At 39.4% G+C, this 24,614-nt stretch overlaps 3 protein-coding genes across 6 annotated transcripts in view; 1 reads left to right on the plus strand and 2 right to left on the minus strand.

Annotated features, from left to right (window-relative positions):
• Window positions 1–446: 446 nt before the first annotated feature.
• On the minus strand, window positions 447–10,739 carry LOC122058100 (E3 ubiquitin-protein ligase ZNF598-like). 2 transcript variants are annotated; one of them, XR_006133675.1, is made up of 8 exons: window positions 10,257–10,739; window positions 9,474–9,776; window positions 6,790–6,998; window positions 6,649–6,697; window positions 6,481–6,570; window positions 3,336–3,398; window positions 1,335–3,133; window positions 447–890 (listed from the first exon to the last, which is right to left on the minus strand). XR_006133675.1 is itself a non-coding variant. In XM_042620568.1 (7 exons), the coding sequence occupies exons 1-7, from the start codon at window positions 10,422–10,424 to the stop codon at window positions 1,430–1,432; spliced, it is 2,586 nt and encodes an 861-aa protein (XP_042476502.1). In that variant the 5' UTR covers window positions 10,425–10,738; the 3' UTR covers window positions 1,008–1,429. The 2 variants fall into 2 exon arrangements, 1 of the variants encoding a protein (XP_042476502.1); XM_042620568.1 differs by lacking the exon at window positions 447–890 and having other exon boundaries at window positions 1,008–3,133; window positions 10,257–10,738.
• A 2,181-nt stretch (window positions 10,740–12,920) lies between these two features.
• LOC122056955 (ATP-citrate synthase alpha chain protein 2-like) lies at window positions 12,921–20,769 on the minus strand. Its single transcript, XM_042618927.1, has 12 exons — window positions 20,071–20,769; window positions 19,630–19,806; window positions 19,373–19,534; window positions 19,201–19,281; window positions 17,854–17,905; window positions 17,423–17,537; window positions 17,198–17,279; window positions 14,801–14,896; window positions 14,509–14,610; window positions 14,274–14,390; window positions 14,073–14,189; window positions 12,921–13,244 (listed from the first exon to the last, which is right to left on the minus strand). Exons 1-12 carry the CDS (start codon window positions 20,167–20,169, stop codon window positions 13,179–13,181), a joined length of 1,266 nt encoding a protein of 421 aa, XP_042474861.1. The 5' UTR covers window positions 20,170–20,769; the 3' UTR covers window positions 12,921–13,178.
• A 1,960-nt stretch (window positions 20,770–22,729) lies between these two features.
• Window positions 22,730–24,614, plus strand: part of LOC122056964 (eEF1A lysine and N-terminal methyltransferase) — a 6,834-nt gene continuing 4,949 nt past the window's right edge. The window contains exons 1-2 of one of the 3 annotated variants that reach the window (XM_042618937.1): window positions 22,730–23,236; window positions 24,327–24,440. In XM_042618937.1, coding sequence (XP_042474871.1) covers window positions 23,062–23,236; window positions 24,327–24,440 — 289 coding nt within the window. In that variant the 5' untranslated portion in view covers window positions 22,730–23,061. The remainder of the gene's footprint in view (window positions 23,237–24,326; window positions 24,441–24,614) is intronic. The other 2 variants (XM_042618938.1, XM_042618939.1) reach the window with 2 other exon arrangements.

Consider the following 24,614-nt stretch of genomic DNA (forward strand, 5'->3'; position numbering starts at 1 on the left):
TTTTGACGATTCGTCAAATAGGGGTCAGGTTTTATCCGTTTCCATGGTCTGGAGCTTGGCAGATAAGGAAGAAAGTTTTCTGCTTGGCAGAACAGAGATGAGACAACAACTTGGTGTGGAGCAATTGCTGACAAGAATAAAACGCTTTCCTCTATAAGACGAAGTATCTCAACTGCCATAAACCATCTCCCATCATGAACGAATCGATCAACCTGACCTGTGAAAAAATAAAGTGGGTTTTGAGTCAGGTTGGGGCCATGTCCCTTGATAGTTCACAGCCAAATTCCCATTACATGGAGGTACTTCAGTACCAGTAGTAAGCTCTTACCATTCTTAAGTATATTCCCATTCTTAATGATTGCAAAGTGAGGAACTGAAATTTAGAATGCCATTCAAACTATCACTTCCTCCGGCATCTGTTGCACCTCTCAAACAAAAATCTCCAATTGGGTTGCAGCACAACGGTTAAATTACTGAAGTTCAATGTGAAAGGGAGTCAAATGGACAAACAATAGCAAAGTTAATTCCTTTACAGAGTAAGCAATATTTAGTGCTGAAAGGGAGATGAACGATTCCTTGGCATGGGTGATTCACCCGATTGATTTCATATGAAGGAAAATCTATTGTATTCAATGTCGACATACTACCGCATTGATATGATTCAACGAACAAACTGGCAACTTCGAAACACTAACCATTCTGGCAAGGCAAAAATTCCTGCCAATGTGTACTCAGTCGAGCTACTGAAAACACATCAAGAGACGGACAGAGAGAAACAGAGGTGCAAAAACATAAAATTTCTTGCTTCCTTGCAGCCAGAAGGAATGAAGAACAGAAAACAATAATATCCAGAGGATCCACCAAGCCTAAGCAACCACCTTCTGGCTTTCCTGCAGGCATGGGGAATGAATAAGCACGGGAATGTAAATAGAGTAGGTCCAAGGTCAAACAATTAACTCCATGTATATGACACCCACTTACCTATTCCAACAGAGCAAGTTGGCCTCTGCGGTAAAACATATATGTAATCATATAAACATTATTCACTCGAGGTTCAGCCAGGCAATTTTAAAATATACCTAGCTCCAGTCCACAATGTAGTGTAGTGTGCTTTATCAACAACAAAAACAGAAGGGTATTGTACAACCCACTTCATAATATGAACTATTACAAATGGAATACCCAAACCCTAGAACCCCTATTTTCTTTCCCTTTTCAGTAAAAATACCAACAACCATCAATATATACCTCACTGTGAGCTAGAGCAGAAAAAACCACAGCTGCTAAGGGAGTGCCACACATCAATGTAGGGGGAAGGCAAAAAAGAGACCCACCTATATATAAATTAATTCCAATGAAACTCCAGCTCAGTTACCAAAAAGCTTGCGCTTCTCTACAAGGCTTCCCAATCAATCAGCTTTGCTGTCTATCACTTGCCTCCCTGCCGCATAAGTCTCTGCCCTCCACCATTTCGCCAAACTCCACGAACTGGCAAATTATCAGCAGAGGAACTCTTGTTCCCATTACCTGTCTCTTCAACTTGGTCCAAACTGGGCCCAGAATGCTTAAGGTCTAACAAAGCTGCCACTGATCCATCACCAAGACGAACTCTTTGAAACTTTGAAGTCTTCTTCCGTTGTTTACTTCCTCCTCCCCCAGTTGGCAAATTTTGGTTCAAACCACCACCAGGAGAATGTGAATCAGTTTTATTCGGTGACTCTGCAAGCTCTGAAACGGTAGCACTCAACCGTACCCGGTCATCAACAAATGCCTTTGGTTTTACACCGGGAGCACGATATCCATCTTTTGATAGAACCTCAACATCCCCTTCAGGAGGTTTATAACCTAATTGCAGTTTCTTTACAGTGTTCATGATACCGTCGGCTAATGTTTCCTCAGTATTTCCATCTTCCAAACACTTTCCTTTTCCCTTGCTCCTCACCAAAGTTTCCATTGAATTACTGTTCACATTACCCAAGCCCTTGCCTTTGCCCTTGTTCCTACTTCTAATGTCTTTCGAGTGATCAGAGCTGAAGTCCCGTCCCTTTTGTTGAGTAGAATTCCACAGATTGGCATTGTAGGTTTCAAGCAACACTTTCTGCCTCCCAGCATCAGGACAGAGTCTAGCTAGCTCAGGAACCAGATGTGACAACCCAAACTGCTGAGCATAGGCTAGATACTCATCCGCATCAATCACATCTTGACGATACTCCGCTGATAACTCTTTGAAAGCAGTGAATTTGCTCTCATCAAATTCAAGGGCCTCACGAATCCTTTCCACCAAAGATTTGTTTGCAGTATGAACATCTTCAACATCGGGCAAAGGCAGGCTATCTTTTTGTAACTTATGCTTTTGTGCTGCAGAAACAGGAGGAAAATTAGACAAGGAAGAGTCCAAGGATCCCACCTCTACTGGATTAGGAGCTGATGCAGAAAGGCTGACCCTGCCAGCAACACCTGAATTCCATGATGAACTTGCAGAGCTAGCTGATGCAAGTCCATGAACTGTTGCTGGTATACCCTGAGTGAAACTTGCATAACTAGACGGTACAGGACCATTTGTGACTAGCTTACTCTGGGAAGGGATGGTGGGACTAGGTAATACAAGTCCATTAGTTGGAGGCCTAAACTGAGTAGAAGTACTAGATGCATATCTTGCTGCAGGCCAAGCCTGAGCTGAATTGAGAATATTTACAGTGCCATTGTTGCGGTGACGAAGCCGAGCAGCCATCGTGGTCTTAGCCGTCCCTTCGGATTCATGCCTAGGGTTCTGTTGATTGATAACTTGTCCCAGAGGAAGTGGTGGAAAAGAGGATTCTTGTAAAGGTGCATTTCTTGAATGTCCCAGTGCCTGAAGGTATCTTGAAGAAGTCTCAGAGTGTGTTGTAGTGTCTGGAGGAAAAGAGGATTCGAAGGGGTCTGGGGATGTTCCAAGTTCAGTACTCTCTGCACGATCCGAAACTTGTGTGTTGGATGAAGGGTCATGGCTCGTGTTCTCCACATTGGCCGTCTCCAAACTAGCTTGAATAGCTATTGAAATTTGACCATCAGAGGATTCTGAACGGAACCCACGACCCCTTCCACGACGATGATCTTGTTCATTACTTCTCCGATATCGGAAGCTAGTTGGAATCTATGAAGACGAAGGAAAAGGGAATATTTCAGTAATTGTCGTGCCACGCGGGGGGGGGGGGGGAGGAATTTGTTTCAAGCTGTACAATGCAGTTTCAGTGCCCATTCCTTGTATTCTTTTACCAAAAAGAAACCATCATCAGGAATGTTACAGAGAAATAAATCACATTAACATACAGAGAAGGTAGAAGTCTGAAAAATACCTGAAGGGCAGCATTCCGCTTGGAACGAGACATTTGCCCACCATGCTCAATAGCATTATGCCTCTAACACAAATAAAACAAAAACAAATAAGAAGCGTACTCTGCAAACTGGATGACTGTTGAACAACCTCACAAATTTGCAGACATTTCAGGGAGAAAAAAAAAGGGCAGATATATTATGACCTGTGGAAGGATGGAGTTTCCATCCACCTATGTATGAATAATGCAAGTGTATTCTGAGATCCAGACAACTTGTTTGACCACTTGGGTTTGAGCAAGTGATGCAGTTGGGCGTTGGGCTTGAGATATTCTCTTTGATTTGATTCCTATTCCTTTCCTTCTTAGAGCTAGAATCAGTTTGATAGTATTTTAATTTAGATTGGATTTATATTTTAGTTGCTATGAAGGTTAGTTTCCATGTTCAAGTAGTTTCCATTAATTGTTTGATTTTTCCTTTATATTAGTCATGTAATGGATGGAGGAACTCAGTTTTTAGATTTTTGAATTGAATGAATTTGAACAATGATGTTTTGGTTCGCAACCATGGCTGCCGATTCCCCGTTATCCCCTCTTTGAATAGTTCTCTTTACTTTCCCCTCTGAAATCTCTTCTTTTCTCCTTCCTACCACTCCTATTCTCTGTTGCTGTTATCGGTTCCCTGTTCTGGGCGGTAGATACAGCCCCAGTTTAGAGGATCGACCTCTTTCTCCTTTAAGGTTTCTGGACTGAGATTTTGGTCGAAAGATCCCTACCAGTAGGCGACACAAACCCAAGAGAAGCCCTTCCAAAACTTGGCTTTAGTGGGGATAAATCACAACCAGACCGAGATCTGAGATTAACCATTGTCAGTTCCAGTTGCAGACTCGAAACTCATCAGATCTGGGCCATCGAGATTTTCAGGTTCTGGATTTATGGAAGACCTGATGCTGCGACTCTTCGCATCCAGTTTCAGGCCAAACTAAGACCTGTCGGCTGAGCTCCATCAAACTGAAGTTACTCCCCTTCGCCTGCCCTGTTTTGTTCCAAGGAAGAAGACCTTATGTCCATCATGAGCTGTGTATCAAAGGCCTGCAACTACCGCTGGTTTCAGTACCAGAAAGTCGATTGAGTCTGAATGCAAGAGCTGCCCTTCAGTCCGCTGGTTTCTGGTTTTCACGACAAGGAGGAGAAGAAGATGTAAGAGTCGTGGGCTATTTAGGGTTTTAAATCCCTGGTTTGACCATATTAACCTTCACTTACTTGTTATTCTTCTCTTGTCCTGATTTTATTAGTAATTTCAGAATACCCCTCCCCTTCTATTTTCTATTCTAGTTTGACCCTATTAATTATTTTCTACTCTTTTAAGTGTTGGAGTGTTTGATGCAATAGGGCGATGGGTCTAGGGAAAGTTTAGCTTTGATTTGATTTCCTTTTGGTTTTAGAAACAATTTCTTTTGGCATTAGTTAGTTTCTAATTTTAGATTAGTTTTCATTTTAATATTTTGAATTTTCTTTTATAAGCCATGTAATTCACTAGTAAGAGACATATTTGAAATTTTGAAGAATTAGAACTTGACAATTTTGGGTGTCTCCCATGGCTGCCGTCAACCTTGCGTCTCCCTCTTCCCCTCCCTGAACTTTCTTCTTCTTTCTTTTTCCCTTTCTAATAATCTCTCCCCTTCCACTCTTCTACTTCTACTTTATCCCATCTTTATTTCTGATTTTTTTTCCCCTACCCTGTTCTGGGCAACAGTAGCAGATCTGAAAGGAAGCTTCACTGAAGCTTGGTTTCTAATCAATTGACCCTGAGATTTGGGTGGGCTGTAGGAACCTCATAGGCGATCAGAACCCTGGAGTTCCTTTCCCCAAGTCATCCTCTGTGTGAACAAATCAACCGATTGCAGGTCTGGTTCCCCTTTTTACCACCCAGGCTTGAGTTGCAGGGCAGTACAGTTCCTCTTGCTTCCTGTTTGAGGTGCTTATCTGCCGGAGTCAAGAGACCTTAGAGTTGGAAGCTTTCGTTTGGAAGTTCAAACCAAACCGAGGCCTATCGAAGGAGTTCCATCCATCTGAAGTTTCTTCCCGCTGGTTTCTGGTTCTCACGACAAGGAGAAGAAGACTGAAAATCGTGGGCTGCTGTTTAGGTCTTTTAAAACCCTGGTTTGACCATACTACCCTCACTTTTATTTCCTTGTTATCTCTTGTCCTATTTTCTCCCTAGTTCCTAAATTAACCTTTTACTAGCATTTTGAAGCTAGGCCTTTAGTTTCATCTAATTACAAATCTGCCACTCCTCTCTAAAGTTCCATTTATTCACAGAACTGCCACTACTCCCTATTATTTGAGTTTACTATTATATTGTGAGCCTAAGCGATCCGATTTCAGTCCTTGGAATCCGAATCCGCATCAATGTTCCTAAATTTACAAGATTGCCCCCCAACCATTAGATTCAGATATTTTGCCATTTTTTTGTGGGCCCTAAGCAATCCATTTCCAGATTTTTGAAACCCAGATCCGCGTCAGCAAGGATTAAATAGAACTTTAGAAAAACATACATAGTAGTAAAGTTCCCAATTCTTGTCTACCATATAATGCATTTAGGAATCACAAGGATGAAAATTCCATCCTCCGGTCAGTCATGCTACCATCTATGTCAAATCCATATAACAATTAGCCATCAAGATAAAGAGGATCTGCCAAACTAAGTAAAGGTTTATTTCCTCGGAAGCAGGCAAATCAATAATTGAGATTCATTTATCACATGCATCCATAAAATAAATCCTAGCAACAAAAGCTTGCAATTATGAGTATGCAACAGAAATTAAGTATTCCACAGTATAGTGAGAATCTACAGCATAGGAAGTTATAAGCCCATGGACTCCTAATACTGTAGCTCCACAGTTTATGTTGCATGTAGATGCAAATTATGTGGACATTCCCAATCATAATAGTTTATAAAAATAAATAAATAAATAAATAAAATAAAAAATAAAAATAAAAAAGTGTGACCAAGTGATAGGATCCAAATCATATCCCACATCCATACCCATGCCATGCCATGCATTGGTCAACAAAGATAGTTTGTGTAAAACAACAGGCTACAGTTATTGTAAGCAAGCACAACTTAAAAATGAACAATCAATATTCAGACTTACTAAGACATTACCTTCAATTCAGATTCTGTTGGAAAAACAATGAATTTTTTGACTAGGCAGGCTTCATCCTCGCATAGGAAATGCTCACGACGGAAATGGATCTTTAAGAGAAGCATTTAACATCAGACACTAATAAAAAGCAAAGAAATCATATGATCATAAAACAGGAAATATCTTACCTCCAAATTATCATAGTCTTTATAGTATTCATACTGTCCTGGATGCTGCCTGCAATTTTTAATCAAATATTTTCACATCAGCTTCAATTCCTTTGAAGTGTAAGCCAAACAAATTTCTCTTCATTAAAAATCAAAATCTACCTTTGGCATATGTGGCAGGTAAAATGTTCAGTAGACATATGTGTATACAGCTCGTTATCCCCATAGAATGGACGTTTGCAGAACTCACAAATGGGATGACCCATAAAGCCACCTCTTTCACTTTCACTGCCATCCACTTCAGAATTTCCTGTGTTTATATGTTGATTCAACTGCGATCTAGTATAGAGCTTTTGTTCACAAATAAATATCTGATTAAAAAACCCAAGTTAGCTTTAAGACTAAACTCAAAATATGTGATCGATCACATAGCTACTAAAATCAAAAGTATAGAAGTACAACAACAAATTATTAACCCCCAAGACGCCACTCAGTCCCAGGGCTGCAAGAGAAACCCATCTACCTACCTTACCGGGTCTCATTTGGAGGGTAAAAGAGTAAAGATTTTATACAATTTAGCATAGGCAGGTAGGGTAATGATAAGAGAGTTTTCCACCTGCCTTATCCATTTACCTACCTATATTGCTAATTATATTAATAAATATTAAATTATACATATAATACAAACATACATATATATATCATAGTTATCAAGGCATAGCCTAGGTGTCCAGGTGGCTCATCCTGGACTGGCGCATAGGCGACGTCGCCTTGTTGGTGTCACCTTGATTTTTTACCATCCTCTAATGCCTTGGATCGCCTTACACCATGATAATCTTGGTACACATTATTTTTTTTCATTTCTGTCTACTAGAGTTAAATGTTGCAATTTGTTTGTAAGAATAGGTATATACTGATTTCTATACAGGTGATTATTTCTATGGGAGTTTTTGGATGGTGCATTTGGTAATTTTGTGGTTACTTATTAAGTTTTTATTAGTAAATAATGTATTACTCAAAACTGATACAGGTAAGATCTTACACCCACACACTCCCTACTCATTTACAGCTCTACTCAGTCCTCCTCAAGGGAGAATTCTCATTACACCTATTCCCTATACCAGCATAAAAGAGAGTGGAAGAAAATCAAGTAAACCTCATTGCATTCATCAAAATCCTTGTCAATCAACATATATGTTATCTCAGTGGCATACACTCCCCACCCACTTTTCTGGACACCTTAGTAAGGTTTGAGGTTATTAAAAACCTTCCTGCATCAGGTATATAAATATATTAAAAACCTTCCTGCATCAGGTATATAAATATATGTTAACACATCGCTTGTGTGGGGGGTATCCCACACCACACGAATCATGGCGTGTGAAATAGTTTCGTCAATAGAGGCCACACGTGGTCAAAGAAGAAAGAGAGTATCATTGCAGGGCCCACATGGTCAAAATGTCAGAGGGCGTGGGAAAGTGATGCAGCCGGCCAATCCTAGATTCCAGTTAAGGAACTAAAGATTAGATTGGCTGCTTCACAGGCCCAAATCCAAACTAAAAAGGTTTGCTGATTTGCCAGTTTCAGTTGCATGCTGTTATGGGACTGTGAACAGTACCTATGAATAGTAACTGACGAAAAATAAAGAGAGAAAAGAGGAAGCTCTCTTAGCTAAACATTCAAATCCAAATGCTGTATTCTATTCTATTAACCATCATCAGGGGGTGGTTGCTTATTTATCAGAAAAAAAATAAAGCGTCCTAAATCTAAAACTCCTAAGTAGCTAGACTAACTTAACTAACAAAGACTATAAAATACTAAACTAATTAAAATGGTTGAAGCCTAAGTCTTCTAGATAACTTGGGTCCCACACAACTAACCAAAATAGGAATCTTTAATGACTAAATTAAAGCCAACTCCCCACTACTAATTAAATATTTATTTCTGTGCACCATTTTAGACCCCCCCACTTTGGGGCCTTATAATTCAGCCCATAACAAATAGAACCAAAAGAATTAAAAAGGCCATATCCATAGATATTAAAATAGGAACAATATTGGGATGAGGTCTGCATTAAGCATCTCCACACAGCCTGCATGGGGATCCAAACAAAAAAATAAAATAAAAAGGGTGTACCCAATGCGCACAAGGCTCCCGCTATTGCAGGGTCTGGTGTACACAACCTTACCCTGCTTCGCAAAGAAGCTGTTTCCTGACTCGATCCCACAACCACTAGCTCACAATGGAGAAACCTTACCGTTTCTGTCTCCAAAAATGATTTTTAATAATTCACACGAAGGAGAGAGTAGTCCAAATATACACAAATAAACATGAAAGATAGAATAGGCAGATTGATAGAACTTTCTTTTTACTGAAGCACATAAGTAGCTGACCAGCGGTGATCTCAATCCTTAAATATTTGAGAGAGCATATCCTTGGAATATGCTACAAACCCATATCTTCCAGAAACCGTACAACACAAAATTCATGTGCAACCATTGTGTTGCATACTTAATTACTAAAAGAATAAGCAGTACCCAATGTTCTTTATTTTAGGGCTTCTGCAGGTGGGATAAAGAAAAAGGAGACAAAATGGAATTTAGATGTCAATTGCCAATAAATAGAGTATGGCTTGCACATATTTCAAGTTAAACCTTTAATTTGGAAACCATGTTCTTTCCAACAGATCTTTCAACATTATTGAATCCCAGCATACAAGCCATTCATCACACAGAAACTTTGCAACCAGAACCCATAATGTTTTTTGCTTATGTGCATGGTAGAATGAGACCAAGATGGAGCAACAAAAAACATTAATTGTTGATACTCAAGCAAAGAGATCTCACCTTCCTTCCTTCCAAACATAGACTACACATAAACAATCTATGACGGTGATATAAATGGCTCTTCAACTGCTCAATGTTTCTAAACTTTGCCTTTCTCTGGGAGTTGTCCTTTCCTTCGTCCCCCATCTTGTCACACACACTGCAAGAGAGCTTACACATTGCTCTGATCATTTTGTAATGATCTGAATCATCAAAATAAGCCTGTGTGTCCTCATGGTAATAGTACGTCCCAACTTGACCCTCCGATGAATCAGATGGGAAGACCGAGAAGTTAGTTATCATCCTCGTATAATCCCCTAAAGCCTGAGAAACCAACATAAGAAACACATTTAAGGGGGAAAAGAATGGAAACAATAGCAGTAGTAATGGGCAATAGGTAACAACGAAAAGAAGAGGTAAAGAAGCGCAGTCGATTCATTGATGTGCAGAAGAAAATCCTAAAAGCATCAGTTAATGACAAAATACGAGGATTAAGATGACAATAGGAGGCCGAAACCCCACGCTAGGTTCAGAACAGCCTTCAAACGGCAACCATTCCTTAACAAATTCAATATGAAAAAACAACAATTCACAATTGCTTCCAACATACGAGAAACCCAAAATTCAGAAAGAAGGTTCGGGCGTAGAGATCCAAAATTCACACTTTCTTCTCTTTTTGAGGATGACGATGGAAAGACTTCAGTTACATAAAGAGGAACGAATAAGTAAAGCAGTGAAGAACGGAGGAGTCAAACAATGGCATCATTGAAAATCGAGAAGGTAAGAAAGGAAAAAAAGCCAAACCTTCGTGACGAAGACAATTTTGCATTCAGTCTTGCAGATGCAACAACGCCGATCGTCGCATATGAATCGAAGACGGGCAACGCAGGTCGAGCAGACCTCGCGATGACCACAAGGTCCGTAAGCGACCCATTCAAGAGGTTCGGCGCAGACGGCACAGCTATCATCCATCCCTTCTTCTCTTCTGAACGGCCAAATCGAATCAGAAGGAAGAGGGAACGTAATTCAACAACAGCGAATGTTAAAGGAGTAAGGAAAGAGAAAAAAGGTTTCGAGAACTCTAGAGTTACTTAGGCTTCAAGGTTTGCACTTTGCAGAAAGGGATTCAAAAACCAATGGATACCGGGTGACGGCTGAAGCCTGTTAACGGATGCAGGAAGCTGACGTCACTTCGAAGGAGTCGGTCAGGAATGGCGATCCGGTAGGTTGGTTTGGGTTCGGTTTTGTGTTGGGAAACCACTGGGCTAGGGTTTAAAAACCCAGAAATCCAGAATCGGGATTAGGATCAGGATCAGGGTCGGTTCCAGAGAATTCCTATCCAATCCGTTAAACCCAGAAATCCAGAATCGGGATTAGGGTCAGGATCAGGGTCGGTTCCAGAGAACTATCCAATCCGATTAGAATTGAGGAGGAGTTGGCAAAAGCTGGCCTAAATGTGTCCTAATCGGCTAATCCTAGTTTTTGGAAGGAGATCAGTCAGAACCGAGATCGATCTTGGCTGATTCCGATCCCTACTTTTGAAACCTGCAATGGCTGGGGCTGGACTAACAAAATTTAGGTCAAGAGATGATTGTCTGATTGTGTGGGTTCTGCACCAGCACATGGATGGGTTTTTTTAGTTTCATGGGGGGTTGGGTGATAAATCCGCATCTCCTTGTGTATAGGGGAAGGGACCATTTGATTAGGTAGTGTTATTTTCCCCAAATTTTGCTAAGAGAAAAATAAGTCTTGAAAAAGACAAAGTGGCCCTCACCCTCAAGAAAGACGGAAATGCCAAACTTGTTGATGTTTTCGTGTGCACTTTCAATATCCATTGTGCAAGCATTGGGGCAGGGTCATGCTACCTTTGAAGGAATCCTCTCCCTTTTATTTTTATTTTATGAATAAAGAAAAATTCACTATGTATATAAGTAACTAAGTCCATCAATGTCTATATTAATCATATTTATGTGAGAGTTTTTTAATGATATTGTTTGCAAAAAGTTGCATGAGTACAACGACTTCATTCATAGGTATGAGCATAAAAATGTGTAGACACAAAACTATGAAAAAAAAAAAAAAAAAAGAATTGCAAGGTCACAACTCAATTCTATTGTTAAGAAGTACATGATTCAATTTCACATAATCGCTCCATATTTCTCCTATATCCCGTTCATCATTGCATGCCCTCTCCCTTTCATTAAACTCTTTTATTATTATTATTATTATTATTATTATTATTATTATTATTATTATTATTATTATTATTATTATTATTTTGGTTAGGAGATTTTATTCTAATGTAGGGGTGTCAATCAGTCAAGCTTGGCCGGTCTCAGTGGGGCCTAGCCGGGCCTGGCGGCCTTATGTCCTCTAACCATGACCTATTTAAGGAATGAGTCGGTCTCGATAGGGTTTCAAGCTAATCGGGCTATAATCGGGCTTTAAATATGGTGATGTACTAATAAAGCCTTAAAAGGTCCTTACTTTTCTTAAATTTAAGATACTTTAATTTATTTTGTTAATCATCAAAAATTTTAAAAAGATATTACACTTAATTAAATTCAATAATGAATAAAAATATCAATATATATCCTATCTTATACCAAAAAAATCAAAATATACACATAAATGGTCGGGTTTGCAAACGAGTCAGGCCGATCGAGAGGCCCATCAGCTTAGCCCCTTGCACCGTGTACTACCTATTTATAAAAGGGCTGGGCTTAGACCCGACATGTTTAATAATCAATGCAGGCTAGGTCGGTTTTTAAACGATCGGACTTGAACATTCCAACCGGTGCGGGCTTGGGATTGATGCCCCCATTCTAATGGTTAGTAACTAGAAGGTTGTTTCCCCCCTAGGACTAGGTTACGTTTGGTTTGTGATGATCAATTTGTGTGGAAAAAGGGGGTTTTATCTGGGAGAGGGATCTTTGATAAATGCTAAAGATCCCTCTACAATGCCAGCATGCAGTTTCCCACCAATAAGGAAGTAGGTGATGGTAAAGAATCTTTTAATGAGATAAAAGAGTGTGGAGTCCATGATTGAGATGTGAGAGGGAGTATGTTAGAATCTACACACTTGCGTCACATTTTTCTTTTAAGGGGTTTATTCCTGACAATGGACATGAGAAATCGACACCTAAATATTGCCCTTTTTTATATCATGCACCCTGGGAAAGATAAATTATACTTCAAAAAAAAATTATCACGATGCCAATGTACACATTCTTATGCAAGCCTTCTCATATCCCCCTGTAGACCCCACACTTTCTCTCATCATTAAACTCCCATTCTGGACTATTCGATTTCCAGCCCTCTCATTGGTCAGAAATTACACTCTAGTTTTCAAGGTTCATCCTTGCCTTTTGATCATAGATTGTACTTGGAAATCCAATCATATAATTAGGTCGTTAAAACTTCTGTAGATGGCTAGATGCCATGTTCAAGAGGCGGCAGCACATCAAGTAGTTCAATGACCAATCCATGATAGCCACTTGTACACAGAAATCAACTAGTGAAGAATGGTTATAGAAGATGATTACAAAAGCTAATAAAATAGGGGAAGAAAGGACTCATTGGAGTAAACAGTCAAACCTCTAAGAAATAACTGGAGCTAATTCTACAGAAACTTTATCCAGAATGCCCTTTGAAAACTTGAACCCTTTAGTTAAAATTACTTTCTTGACAGGCATTTTGAAAGGTCACAAGGACAGGAAGGAGATTTTAGGACATGATGCAATCAATTGCTTGCTTGCAAATTCCAGTCATTGTCGCCTCTGGGCCATATACCTGCAATGAGTCAGAAAGCATTTCAAGCTATACTCAGGAAAATTGAAATCCCCAGCAGAATATTTGAAAGAGAAACTAAAAGGCAATGAAACTTAAGGTAGAATTTCAGCAATTAATGTGATAACAACCAGAGTTTCATTCTCATAAGCAGGATTTCTTCTTTTGCCCTATCCTGTGCTTGAGGGTGTAGAAACGCAACCCTAAAAGCGATGCAAAAGGTAATGGAAAAACAAAAAGAAACAATACACATAGGTATATGAGGTTCGGCAAGATTGCCTACGTCCTCGGTGAAATGAGATTCTGCTTCACTATCAATGGAGAATAAGGTTACAACGCTCATCCTCACACCTCTTAGAATTTCTTTCAGAGAAAGTAGACCTCGCTATACAGTGAAAAACCCTAATACCAAAAAGTACAAAACTGCCCTCAAATAAAAAATTCATGTAGTCCCCCTACACCCCCGCTATGCGGGGGGACCTCCTACCCCCTTGCAACCCCCACGGTCTGCTTACCAACAAGCAGGACCACAATTCTATTAGGGGGCTTGCACCAATACTCCTTGGGTTAAACTGCGACGAAATACAAAATAGCGTACACCAACAGAGAGGAGGGAGAGATCAAGGGCAATGAAACATGAGCCAAGGGTTTTGTACCACCAAAGTTTGAGGAACAGGAAGCAAGGAAATTTCTTTTTTAGCTATAGGTTCAGCAGCACTCACATATTGTCTTGTTCATTAATTTTGAATGCTCATCCAATTCAGTCAAACTTAACGAATACATCTGACTTAAAAGTGGCAACATACTGAAAAACAGATTAAAACACCATACCTCTAGGGGAACCCCCAGTTCCTCTCCCAGGGCTCGCATTCTTGCTAAACCAGTCTGATAGTTTGGACCTCCTCTTCGAACATAGATGTGCATTCTTGCTGCCTTCAGCTTGGATTCCTATCCAGAGGAACCACATACTTAAACGTGGATAAAAGAAATTATATCATCAAAAGTACAGTTGGAAAATTTCTTCTACTCTACCTTCTCCCGAAGGGCCCCAATAATGCCATTGAAAGTAGCAGCAACATCAGTGAAGTTAGCTATGCCACCTCCAATAAGAAGGGCTCTTTTGCGACCATCAGGGTCAACAGTTGCACACTGCAACATCATAAGAGAACAGCACGGTTCTACATTAAATTCAGATGTTATTATTGGTGAATCCATGTAAGAAAGAAGCTACAAAGTTTCTGGTAGGCCAAGATTGGCTAGTTCTTACATCAATAACAACTCTAGCATACTGCAAAACCTCCTCCTCATTTGGGGCTCCACTGTACTCTGCATAATTTCCAAGTTCTGACGCATAACCCAAATCTCCAACCTAACAAACATAAAGAAACCCAAGATATTGAGGTTTACCTTTACCTTCCAACAAGAGATTTGATCTCCATGCAATGTAAGACAAAGAAAATAAGAACACCTAAACATTGCACTGAGGCAAAGAGAACAGTTACAGTAAACAAGCATACTAGTGGAACGTACAGTTGAATTTCATATGCAGTCATACTTACAGTGTCAGCATAGATGACACTTGCCCCACCACCGGCTACCATAGTCCAAATGCGCCCCTTAGCATTCAAAACAGTGAACTTCAGGGATGCGCTTGTCTGCAATATAACACAGATTTATTAATTAGTAATTTATACAGCACTTCTTTAGGCAAGCTCCAGCTTCTAAAAATTGAACCTTGGTTAGATTGACACTACCAGAAGAATGATGGTTATAAGAGAATGGGTAAAATAAGAAAATGCATTCATTAAGGCATACCTAAGAAAGTGTCTTGAGAATAACAGCCCTTTGATCCACATCCAAACTTTCTAATTCCTGCTAGTTTAAGATTTGGTACCTAAAGTAGGAGGGCGAAGGATACTAACTGGTAGAGAACTTTCAAGCCTTTAACTTCCCATCTTACTTGTTATAGCATGCTTCATTCGTCAAATTTATTACTAACCACTATGGTTCTTATGCCACAGAATACAGGCTAGCAGGCCGGACGTTATCCAGATCTGTATCCACAGTCTATTCGATTAAGTTGGATATGGATATATTAATATCCAATCTGTTTAAGATCCAGGCCGATTATTAAAGATCCCTTCATTTATCAGTCAAATATCTGATACATCCCTCTCTGATCCAAATATCCAATCCAGTTATTTTTCTCATATATAGCGCAAGCATAACTATAAATTACATGTAAATTTCTTCTGTTACCCTTATTCCTTTCTAATTTTCCTCCTTTACTGTAGGGAGGTGTAATACAATTTCAGTAGTTTATTAATGACAATTGGGGAACCAGAATATCAAAGCTTTACAAATATATAGAGATTCCCTTTCTTTCTTGGCCTTCGCAACACCATAACTTGACCAACAAGGAGAACCTGAGGAGGTTTTGACATAAACTCAACCACAGCAGCCAGTGCAATCACAGGAAACCTACTTCTTATCTCTGGGTGCAACAGTTCCTCACTGGGAATGGGCAACAATATCGGATAAGATGAGAGAATTGGGACAGAAAGAGGTGGGGTGCAGAACAAGAGTGAGTGCTCCATCTAGGACCTCTTCTCGGGAAACTCTAATTCCATCCATGAAATGGATCACTGGTGCAACCATTGTCTCACGGTAGGTGTTGAACATGAGGGTCAGCTCCAATTCCATGGATGCCGTCTTCTCTAATCAGGTGCTTCTGGTTTCTCATGTGCTAGCTGTACTGCTTCTCATCAGATTCCTTTGTCCCCTCTTTTTCCATCGGATGTTCTCTATTAAAGCCCTATATTCTTTCTACCCTATTTCCAGTTAACAAAATTTTTTTCAAGAACTAATGACCATATTCTTTTTACAATTTTTTTCCTCTTATGGGTCATGTGCTGCCAACCCACATTGGGGAGGATGCGAATTACTGGACTGGGTTATTTGGTTGAGGATTGCCACAGATCTGGATGATTCGATAGAATAAGAGGCTCTTTTGGATCTAAGATTTCTGTATTGATGTGCATATAAGAAGTAATTGCAGTTCTCTTAGTTTTGTTCTGCTGTCGAATCTCACATGAGGAGCAGAGTTATTTATTCAGGAATTTGAATTTTTTTGTTCATATTATTTGCTGATAAGAGCTGCTGAGCAGTTTGGAAGAGCTAAAGAAGTAAAGAGTATGGGGCAGACCTAAAATTTGGGAGAAGAAGTACATGCAAGGCATAGGATTAACAACAAATATGGCCCTGAATAAAGCTGAATCAGACAGCAGTTCATGTATCAGACCCCCTTTAGTTTGGGACAACACTTATCTGAGTTGCTAGTCAGTTTACTCAGATAACTGATAACCATATCCTTATTTGGACACTTAACCAGATACCAATATCGATCAAGAAGTTTCATATCCATCGGATATCTAACAAAATATCAGAAATCTGGTTAAATGATCAGGTTGAATATGGTACATGCACATTCACTCCATATCCAACCCACTTACATAGTTACATCCCTAGCAGTAGCTAAGATATTAGAATATAATCAAGCCTTACTGACTTCAGTCATTAAGGAATTTCATCATCTCCATTTCAACATGACACAGCTAATGAGTCTTCCAACATTAGGATCTAGCTCATTACTCCACCAGGGAGCTAATAATCATTTGGACTTGAACTAAAAATGTTGAAAAGAATGAAAGAGCTGTCTCAGCAGATTTGGCAGAAAGACCAGATTCATTTTTCATTGATGCCAGAAAGACTTAATCTTCCCCATTTTGTAGGTTTTTCCATCCAAGGGCATTAGATCAAGACTTCTCCCTTTATATTTCATTAGTTACAGTTGAGGATGCAAGTAAAAGCATAAAGACTATCTAAGACCATCGACTACAATGAAATTCTAGCTTTTTTTTCTTTCCAAAATGTGTTAAACTATGAAGGTGGGCTACCTTTTCATCCAATGAATGAATAAAGTTCTCCGCAGGACTCAGAACTCTACCAAAAGGCAATGGGAGCTCTATTTTTCCCCACCTGCAAAGAAACACATCTGTTAAATATGAATGTACAAAATACTCTATTAATCACACACACACACAAAAAAAAAAAAAAGTAAGCATACACTACATTCTGTATCTACTAAATCTTAAAAAGTAACATATGATTCGTATGAATACTTTTTGAAGTTCTTAAAGGCAGCGGTATCGTCCAATTCTCCTCTCATATCCAATGGGTATGGTTCTCCATTCACCAATGTAAAGGGATTCATCTCTAGGAAAGAGAAGTCCAGATCTGTGCAGAAAATAATCAGAGGGATTGAAGCTGACAATGTCAACATGGAAATTTAGCAAGAAAATTTCCATAAAAGTAGGACAAGGCCCCAAAAAAATAATGTGAACAATTTTGCATTAATTTCAAGTATAAGAGGGAAAAAAGGAAGATCAAGAGTAATATCTTCCTTCTGAAAAAGATTTAAAATATCAATTATCATTTTTTTAAATACAAAATCCACAATAACGGTTGGTATTTTAAGTAAATCTCATAACTAAACTTTCATTGTCCATCCTAACTCACAGCTCTCAGTTTTTCATTCCAAAGACGAGCATACCTTGAAATACAGCAAATACACCCTCTATAAAGTCCCCAAATTCCCCTCGCACCTGTGTCAAGCAAACACAATAATGCAATCAAAAAGCAGGAGTCTAAGCATAATATATAATGAACCGAGAATGCAGAAGTTAACAGTAACAAAGTGACGGGTCCATTGTCCCATTTAAATAATTTTTTTTTTTTTACATCCTTTCTTTATAGTATATAGACACCTAATAACAAAGGGAAATTCTTGGATAGTTGGATGGGAGGAATGCTAGAAGTCAAAAATAAAAGATTTTGACCTGTTCAACTATAGGCTTTTTCCTTAAAGCCTTTTTTATTTTCCTTTTTGGGGCCTCAAATATTTGCTTGCAGGTCCATAATGGGAAGTTAAAATATTGAACATTTGAGAATTTTTCAGAGGGCGAGCCATTCAAACAAGTTTACCGATGCATAAGTATGTCCTTCCAATCCATACCCATTTTTTTAATTTTATTCTCCGGACAGAGTACAAACCAATTATATGAATACAAGTATACAACATAAACTATGTATTTTGCATTATGACAAGTCTATTCTCATTTGCGGCTTCGCCCAACAGTACTGCTGAGAGTTTTTATTGGCATCTTGCAAGTTCATAATTGCATAGTTTTGTTGCTAAATGTTTATATTTTCATATATGAATAATGAAATGCATCCAAATTATTTACTTGCTTTCTTAATTGAAATCTATATAAAAACGAATGCTGTGTGATGTCTCCTTTTAGTGGTACCCAGTTCACAGATTCATATTAACCAAATCCCTCAAACCAAAGATTTAATATTCAGATGGATCCTACTCCTGGAAGCATGCCCACACCCAAACCCAACCCAAAACCTAAAACAGATGTTGCATAAGACACAACGTCCTGATAGTAATAACAACAACAACTCAACTACTCAGCCCTATCCCAACTAAATGAGGTCGGCCCTGCTAATTATGATTGTAATATATAAACCTAAAATTTTCTGTTACGCCATTCTTGGATTCTGTTAGTTAGAACTCACAACATTTTAGGGGTACCTTCTAAATAAACAATAAAAATGCTCAGCATGAACAGTCATTGGATTTCCATTATGACGAAATTTTATGTTTCACTAGAAGTCAGCCCCAGAGTTTAGATGAATATTTCCTAGTACCCAAGGGAATTACAAGGGACATAACGACAGCAAATTCCCACCTTATGCAACTAATTGTTAATCTGATCCAATTAAATTATCATCTTTCAGAATGGTTTGGGTCGCTTGAGTATCCGAACAAATGTAATGCATGATCCATAACATGTCAAACAGAGCAAGCCGCTGTTACAGAAATACAATATACCTCCAAGGGTAGTGTAGCTATTAGTGGAGCACATGCCTCAGATGTCATGGGCTTCTCACTTGGGAGGAATATCGTCTTAACCTATACAGTCAAAAACCGAACAAATTCAACCTGAAATCACATAAATGGAGCAAGAAATGGAGCAAAAAATTGGGGAAAGCCCAACTTATACCTTGTCCCAGTTTTCCTCAATTTCAATACCACCACACTCCGAGAAGCTAATGGTACATCCAAGTCTCTCAGAGACAATGGATAGGTAATATTCTTGCTCATGGGGAACAAATGGTTCGACGATGAATGTTGATATTGGAGCCTTGCATCCACCCATCTCAACCTAAAGAAATATCCAATTAATATGGGAAAATGAAATACAATTACAGAACAGAATCAGCAACTACAGGCAGTGTAAATTCAGAAATCAGGAATCACCTCCACACCAAGGCGTTCTTTCACGAAGCAAGCAACTTGGGCCAGATCTAAATTCAGAGCTAGCAGACCACTCTTTCCACGCTTCCCGAATAGCATGTCAGGCTTCACAACCAATCTTGTGGATGAAAGCCATGGTTCTTTATTCGTTAACTCAGTGAAGTCTGTGGTTTCTGTCACCTTAAAATGAAGAATCTCAGTTATACATTTTTAGCAAATATATCACCGAACGGGCAATGGTGACAATTCTTCCGATTAAAGTACGAAATCTCCACATGAAATTAAACATTTGAAAGCGAAGACGATCAAACAGGCCAACGGCCAAATTAAGCTCCATACATTATGCAGATTACAAATTTTAGATAAAACGAAAAGGGGGAAAACGCCGATCCTCCAGAATCCAGACATTCAAAACTCGTGCGGAGAAAGAAGAAGAAGCAGTACCTGAGCAGAACAGATATCGAGCTGGATCCCAGCAAGTCTCTTCAAGTGCTCCTTGAGAAGCCTCTTCGAATCGTACTCTCTAATCTTCTTCCTCGCCATTTCTACACTCGATTTCCCTCGATCTTGAAACGAATTCTGAGACTCACTCTCTCTCCCCCTCGATAGATATAGGAAGCTGAGAACGCGGAGTAAGGAGGCTGAAGGAGAATTAAAGGGAAGCTTGATTTGGGAAGTGGCAAAAGAGAGACGATTAGGCTCACCAAACTCCGCCTGGTAATTGTTAAACGAGTGGGGAATAGATAAGGAAAGGAGAGAGGGCAGAGGGGTTGATGAGCGTATTTTGGTTCGTTGATGGTGTCACTCGCTTGAATTGAGTAGTTGGAGGTTGGAAGTTGGAACTTGCAAATTGCGAGGGAGGGAAAAATCTTATTCGGCAGTTAAAAATAGGATAAGTTTTAGGGATAGGTACAATAGCATCCAGAAATTAGGACTGGTAGTGAGATATTAGCCATAGGGTTTAATCATCTTGAATTAAACTGTTGGATGGATAGAGAAATATACAAATTTTTAATCAACTATTGCTACATTTTTCCTCTCCTTCTTTCTCTCTCTTCTCTTTCTCTCTCAATCGGAAAGTTCATTCTTTTTACCAGATCCAGTCGGATAAAGCAAGCTCTATTGGGATCTCCAAACAAATAGAGCAAGTGAACTCCAGTTCGATCTTATGCTTTTTTCTCTGCATTTCAATATTTTAAACCCGATGTTCGCTATCTTCCTGAAATATTGTCAATTTTTTGTTTGGATGTTATTACTTCATCTAAACGAAGTTTTAGTATTAGCAGAGAGATAGAGAGAAAGGTGATTTAGGTGAAGAGAGATGGTGGGCTCAGAAGCAAAGAAGCGGTTGGGACCATTCCGTCTTCTGGACCATTCCCTTTTGTTCTATCGATTTACAAAGATTGGTGTGAACATCGGCGACAGGATTTTTTTTTTCTCCTTTCTTCTATCAATTTGCAGGGACTGGTGTGAACATCAACCACAGTAGTGGTTTTTTTTTTTTCTATCAATTTGCAAAGAACGGCAATAGGAGTTTTTTTTTCCCCCTTTATTCTATCAATTTGCAGAGACTAGCGTGAACATCGACGATGGGAGTGGTTTTTTTTTTTTTTTTTAACTCTTTTTTCTATCCATTTGCAGGAACGTTTGAACATGGCGGTGATGCTTCAGACACTGATCGGAGAAGGGATCATGGTCGGAATCACGTTCTGGACTTTGCTGTTTCAGAAGATTAACTTGCTGCTAGCCTGAGCCTCCGTCGGTGTTGCAAGACGTTTAAAATTGCCGGCAACGATGATGCCTTGGGCACACTGGCCGGAGATACGGGGTTGTGGTTGGGAGAATAGTACCGTACCGTGGAGTGGCAGTATTGGGCAGGTTTTGTAAGACCTATAGCCACATGAACGAATCAGATTTTCTATGTTTCATCTAACGATTAAAATCCTGCTAGCATACCTTATTCGTAGGTATTACGCTGGCATACATATCATTTTCCCATTTATTATTATTAATATATATTTTTTTGTGTGTGTGAGTAAAGTAAGACCACACCACTCCCGAAGTGGCTTTATTTATAGAAAAAATTTATTCAACACCCACTAGGAAGGGAAATAGGTAACAACCAGGAAGCTCCAACTCGAGACTTCTTGGTGAGTAGGGGTGTCAACGGTCCGGGTTGGTGCGGTTTCGGTCCGATTCCACCGGTTTCGGTGTGACTTTGGAACTGACAGAAACCGACCCATTAAGGATTTATCGGTTTCGGTCCGGTGTCGACTTCGGTGCGGTTTGGGTTTGGGTTGGTACCGGTTTGGATTTATCAGGTTCATTTCAGTTTGGATCGGTTTTTTAAACCGGTATGGAGCCATTAGGAAACAACCAAATGTTGAACTGCTGAACTTCGGTTTCTTAAATCGATTTGTAACCGGGTTGGTTTTGATTTTTGGTCTAGTTTGGATTCGACTTTCCATATAAATGCATACAAAACTATGCAAATTTTGATTTTTTTAATGAATTTTGGAGTATTCGGTTTCTTACCGGTTTGGTTTCGATTTCGGTATGGGTTTTGAGCCGGTTTCTGTTTGGTTTCGGGTTCATCCGGTTTTCGGTGCGGTTCGGTTTTGGGGTTGCAATACTTGAAACCGAACCAATAAGGCTTCGGTTCGATTCGGTCCGTGTTGTTATTGGTTCGGTCCGACCGGTTTTTTCCGGTTCGGTTTAGGAATTGACACCCCTATTGGTGAGCATGGGTTTTTTGCATATCACAATTCATCAACTGCACTATGTAGTTGTTGTTCATTTTTTGAGATATTGATTCATGTTCCATTTGGTGGCAAGGGTAATTAAGGGAAGAAGGCAAGTAAAATCAAACCAATAATAAAATAATAATTTTTATATTTATTAATAAATATATTTTTAACATATTAAAAATTTTGTTGAAAAATATATAAAGGGAAATTTATTTTAAGGATGTAAGGATTTGGCTCGTCTCCAATTGAAAATCTCACTTGCATTTGGCTCTTCTCCAATTCTTCAAATCCCACTTTCTTCCCATCCTTCAACTGGATGACTTGCTGGGCCTCGAATCGGCCGAACCTGCCCGCCAACCATACACTAATGTTTATTAGGTGGGCTGTGGGCCTTAGGCCATGGGCTGTCATTCAGATTGCCAGTTCCGTTAGCGATGTTCGGGTACCTGACTGATAACAGAGACTGGCAAGTGACACTTGGCACCATTTTCATTGACCATCAGCTTTGGCCTTTGCCCTTTTTTGGAGCTTCGCTCGCTGGCAGTGGACTGTACACGACCACTGAACCACTCCGACTAGCTTATCCGATCTCCCTCTCCCTCCTGTAGTCCTGTTTCATACTTACTGGATCGGAGCCATCGACGAAAGAAGTCCTGCAAGCGAGCGAGCGAGCGAGCGAGAGAGAGAGATGACGCTGGGAACGTCGATGCAGGCGTATGGAGAGCCGACATACTGGGACAACAGGTATGTCCAAGACCCTGGGCCGTTTGATTGGTACCAGAAATACCCATCATTAGCGCCATTGTTCCACCAGTACGTTCGTCGAGATCACCGGATCCTTGTCGTCGGCTGCGGTAACGCAGGTGTGCTTTCATTACCAATCATCTCATCTTCCTATGTGATTCTAACTGTCGGAGCGTCCTATAGCAATCTCTTTTATCAATTCTTCTGTTTCAGTCATTTGTTCCTTAGGGTTTCTTGCATTGGCATTAGATATATGTTGAACAAAATTGGTCAGTTTTGAAGCAATTGCACGACTTTTTTTTTTTTCATTCCCTCCCCCCTTTATAGATCTGATGTGACGAATTGCCCATTTCATATTTGAAGAATTGAAGTTGCAGTTGATTTGTAGATCACTGCTGAAAAAGAAAACTTTTAGATTTACAATTATTTAATGCTTTGCTAATTAAGATGATTTGACTGTTTGGTATTTGGCTAGGTGCAATTCATGACATTCCGGTGAAATTAGTTTTCAACTTTTTTGATAAAAAAAGGATTAAAATATTGTGTTTTTACCTTTGTTTTCAAATTTAGATTATAGAATCAAAAGTTCTGAAAATAATTCTGACTAAAATATAATACAATTGGGTGGAAATTCTTCCCAAAAAATAGGATATGACAGTAGGGGGTAGTTAAGATTTATTCCAAAGCACCGATTTGGTTATATATTGGCTCTATCATCCATAAGATAGGAGAGTTAGAGGATGTTGCCCATAAAAGTTGTGCAGAAGGGTGAATGGGCGATAAACTTTTGGATTTCTGCATCATCAAAATTTAAGGAAATGTATGATTCATAAAATGAATGTAGTTGAGATGTGGTTATTGGATGGATGGACGACATACCTAAAGAGGTTAGAACTAGACATGGATGCATTAAGGGGAATGTCAGGTAACATCACTATATGAAAGTTGATATTGATGGTTGGCAGAAATGCCAATGTCGGTTTCCCTTTTTTGTAGTAAAAAGATCCAGCTATTGACCATGACAACTGTGCTCCAATGACCTTATAATTTTGTTCAATAAATGTGTATGTTTCATTGATATCTATTTCACTCCGTTGTGTATTTGTCATAGAAGTGATATGTACAATATTTTTAGATTTTATGAACTATGTTGTGTAAACAGTTTGACTAGTTCATTCATGGTACATTTGCTTTTTGATCTGTTGGCAGTGTTCAGTGAAGGAATGGTTGATGATGGTTATCGAGATGTTGTCAACATTGATATATCCTCGGTAGTGATTGAAGCTATGCAAAAGAAATGTCAAGATCGTCCAGAACTGAAATGTATCCTATTTGTAAGTTTGTCATGGAATGAAAAATATTCCGCTGTGCAGGGGGTGATTAGTTTGGTGAAAGTGTGTCCAGGCCGTGAACCAGAAAAATTTGTACCAGAATATGGTTTGGTGCAAATTTATTTGGGTTCAAGTCTTAACCACTTGTAGGAGAGGGGGGGGGGGG

The sequence above is a fragment of the Macadamia integrifolia genome, chromosome 12, assembly GCF_013358625.1.
Source record: "Macadamia integrifolia cultivar HAES 741 chromosome 12, SCU_Mint_v3, whole genome shotgun sequence".
NCBI lineage: Eukaryota > Viridiplantae > Streptophyta > Magnoliopsida > Proteales > Proteaceae > Macadamia > Macadamia integrifolia.

What these genes read in the sequence shown, in the direction of transcription:
- LOC122058100 (XM_042620568.1), bottom strand. Translation starts at nt 10,424, where the DNA reads ATGGATGATAGCTGTGCCGTCTGCGCCGAACCTCTTGAATGGGTCGCT. An exon ending in ACCTGCCACATATGCCAAAG is followed by an intron (nt 6,698 to 6,789) that starts GTAGATTTTGAT and finishes TAAAAATTGCAG; the next exon opens with GCAGCATCCAGGACAGTATG. An exon ending in AAGACTATGATAATTTGGAG is followed by an intron (nt 6,571 to 6,648) that starts GTAAGATATTTC and finishes CTTCTCTTAAAG; the next exon opens with ATCCATTTCCGTCGTGAGCA.
- LOC122056955 (XM_042618927.1), bottom strand. Translation starts at nt 20,169, where the DNA reads ATGGCGAGGAAGAAGATTAGAGAGTACGATTCGAAGAGGCTTCTCAAG. An exon ending in TCGATATCTGTTCTGCTCAG is followed by an intron (nt 19,807 to 20,070) that starts GTACTGCTTCTT and finishes CTTCATTTTAAG; the next exon opens with GTGACAGAAACCACAGACTT. An exon ending in TTGAGGAAAACTGGGACAAG is followed by an intron (nt 19,282 to 19,372) that starts GTATAAGTTGGG and finishes TTGACTGTATAG; the next exon opens with GTTAAGACGATATTCCTCCC.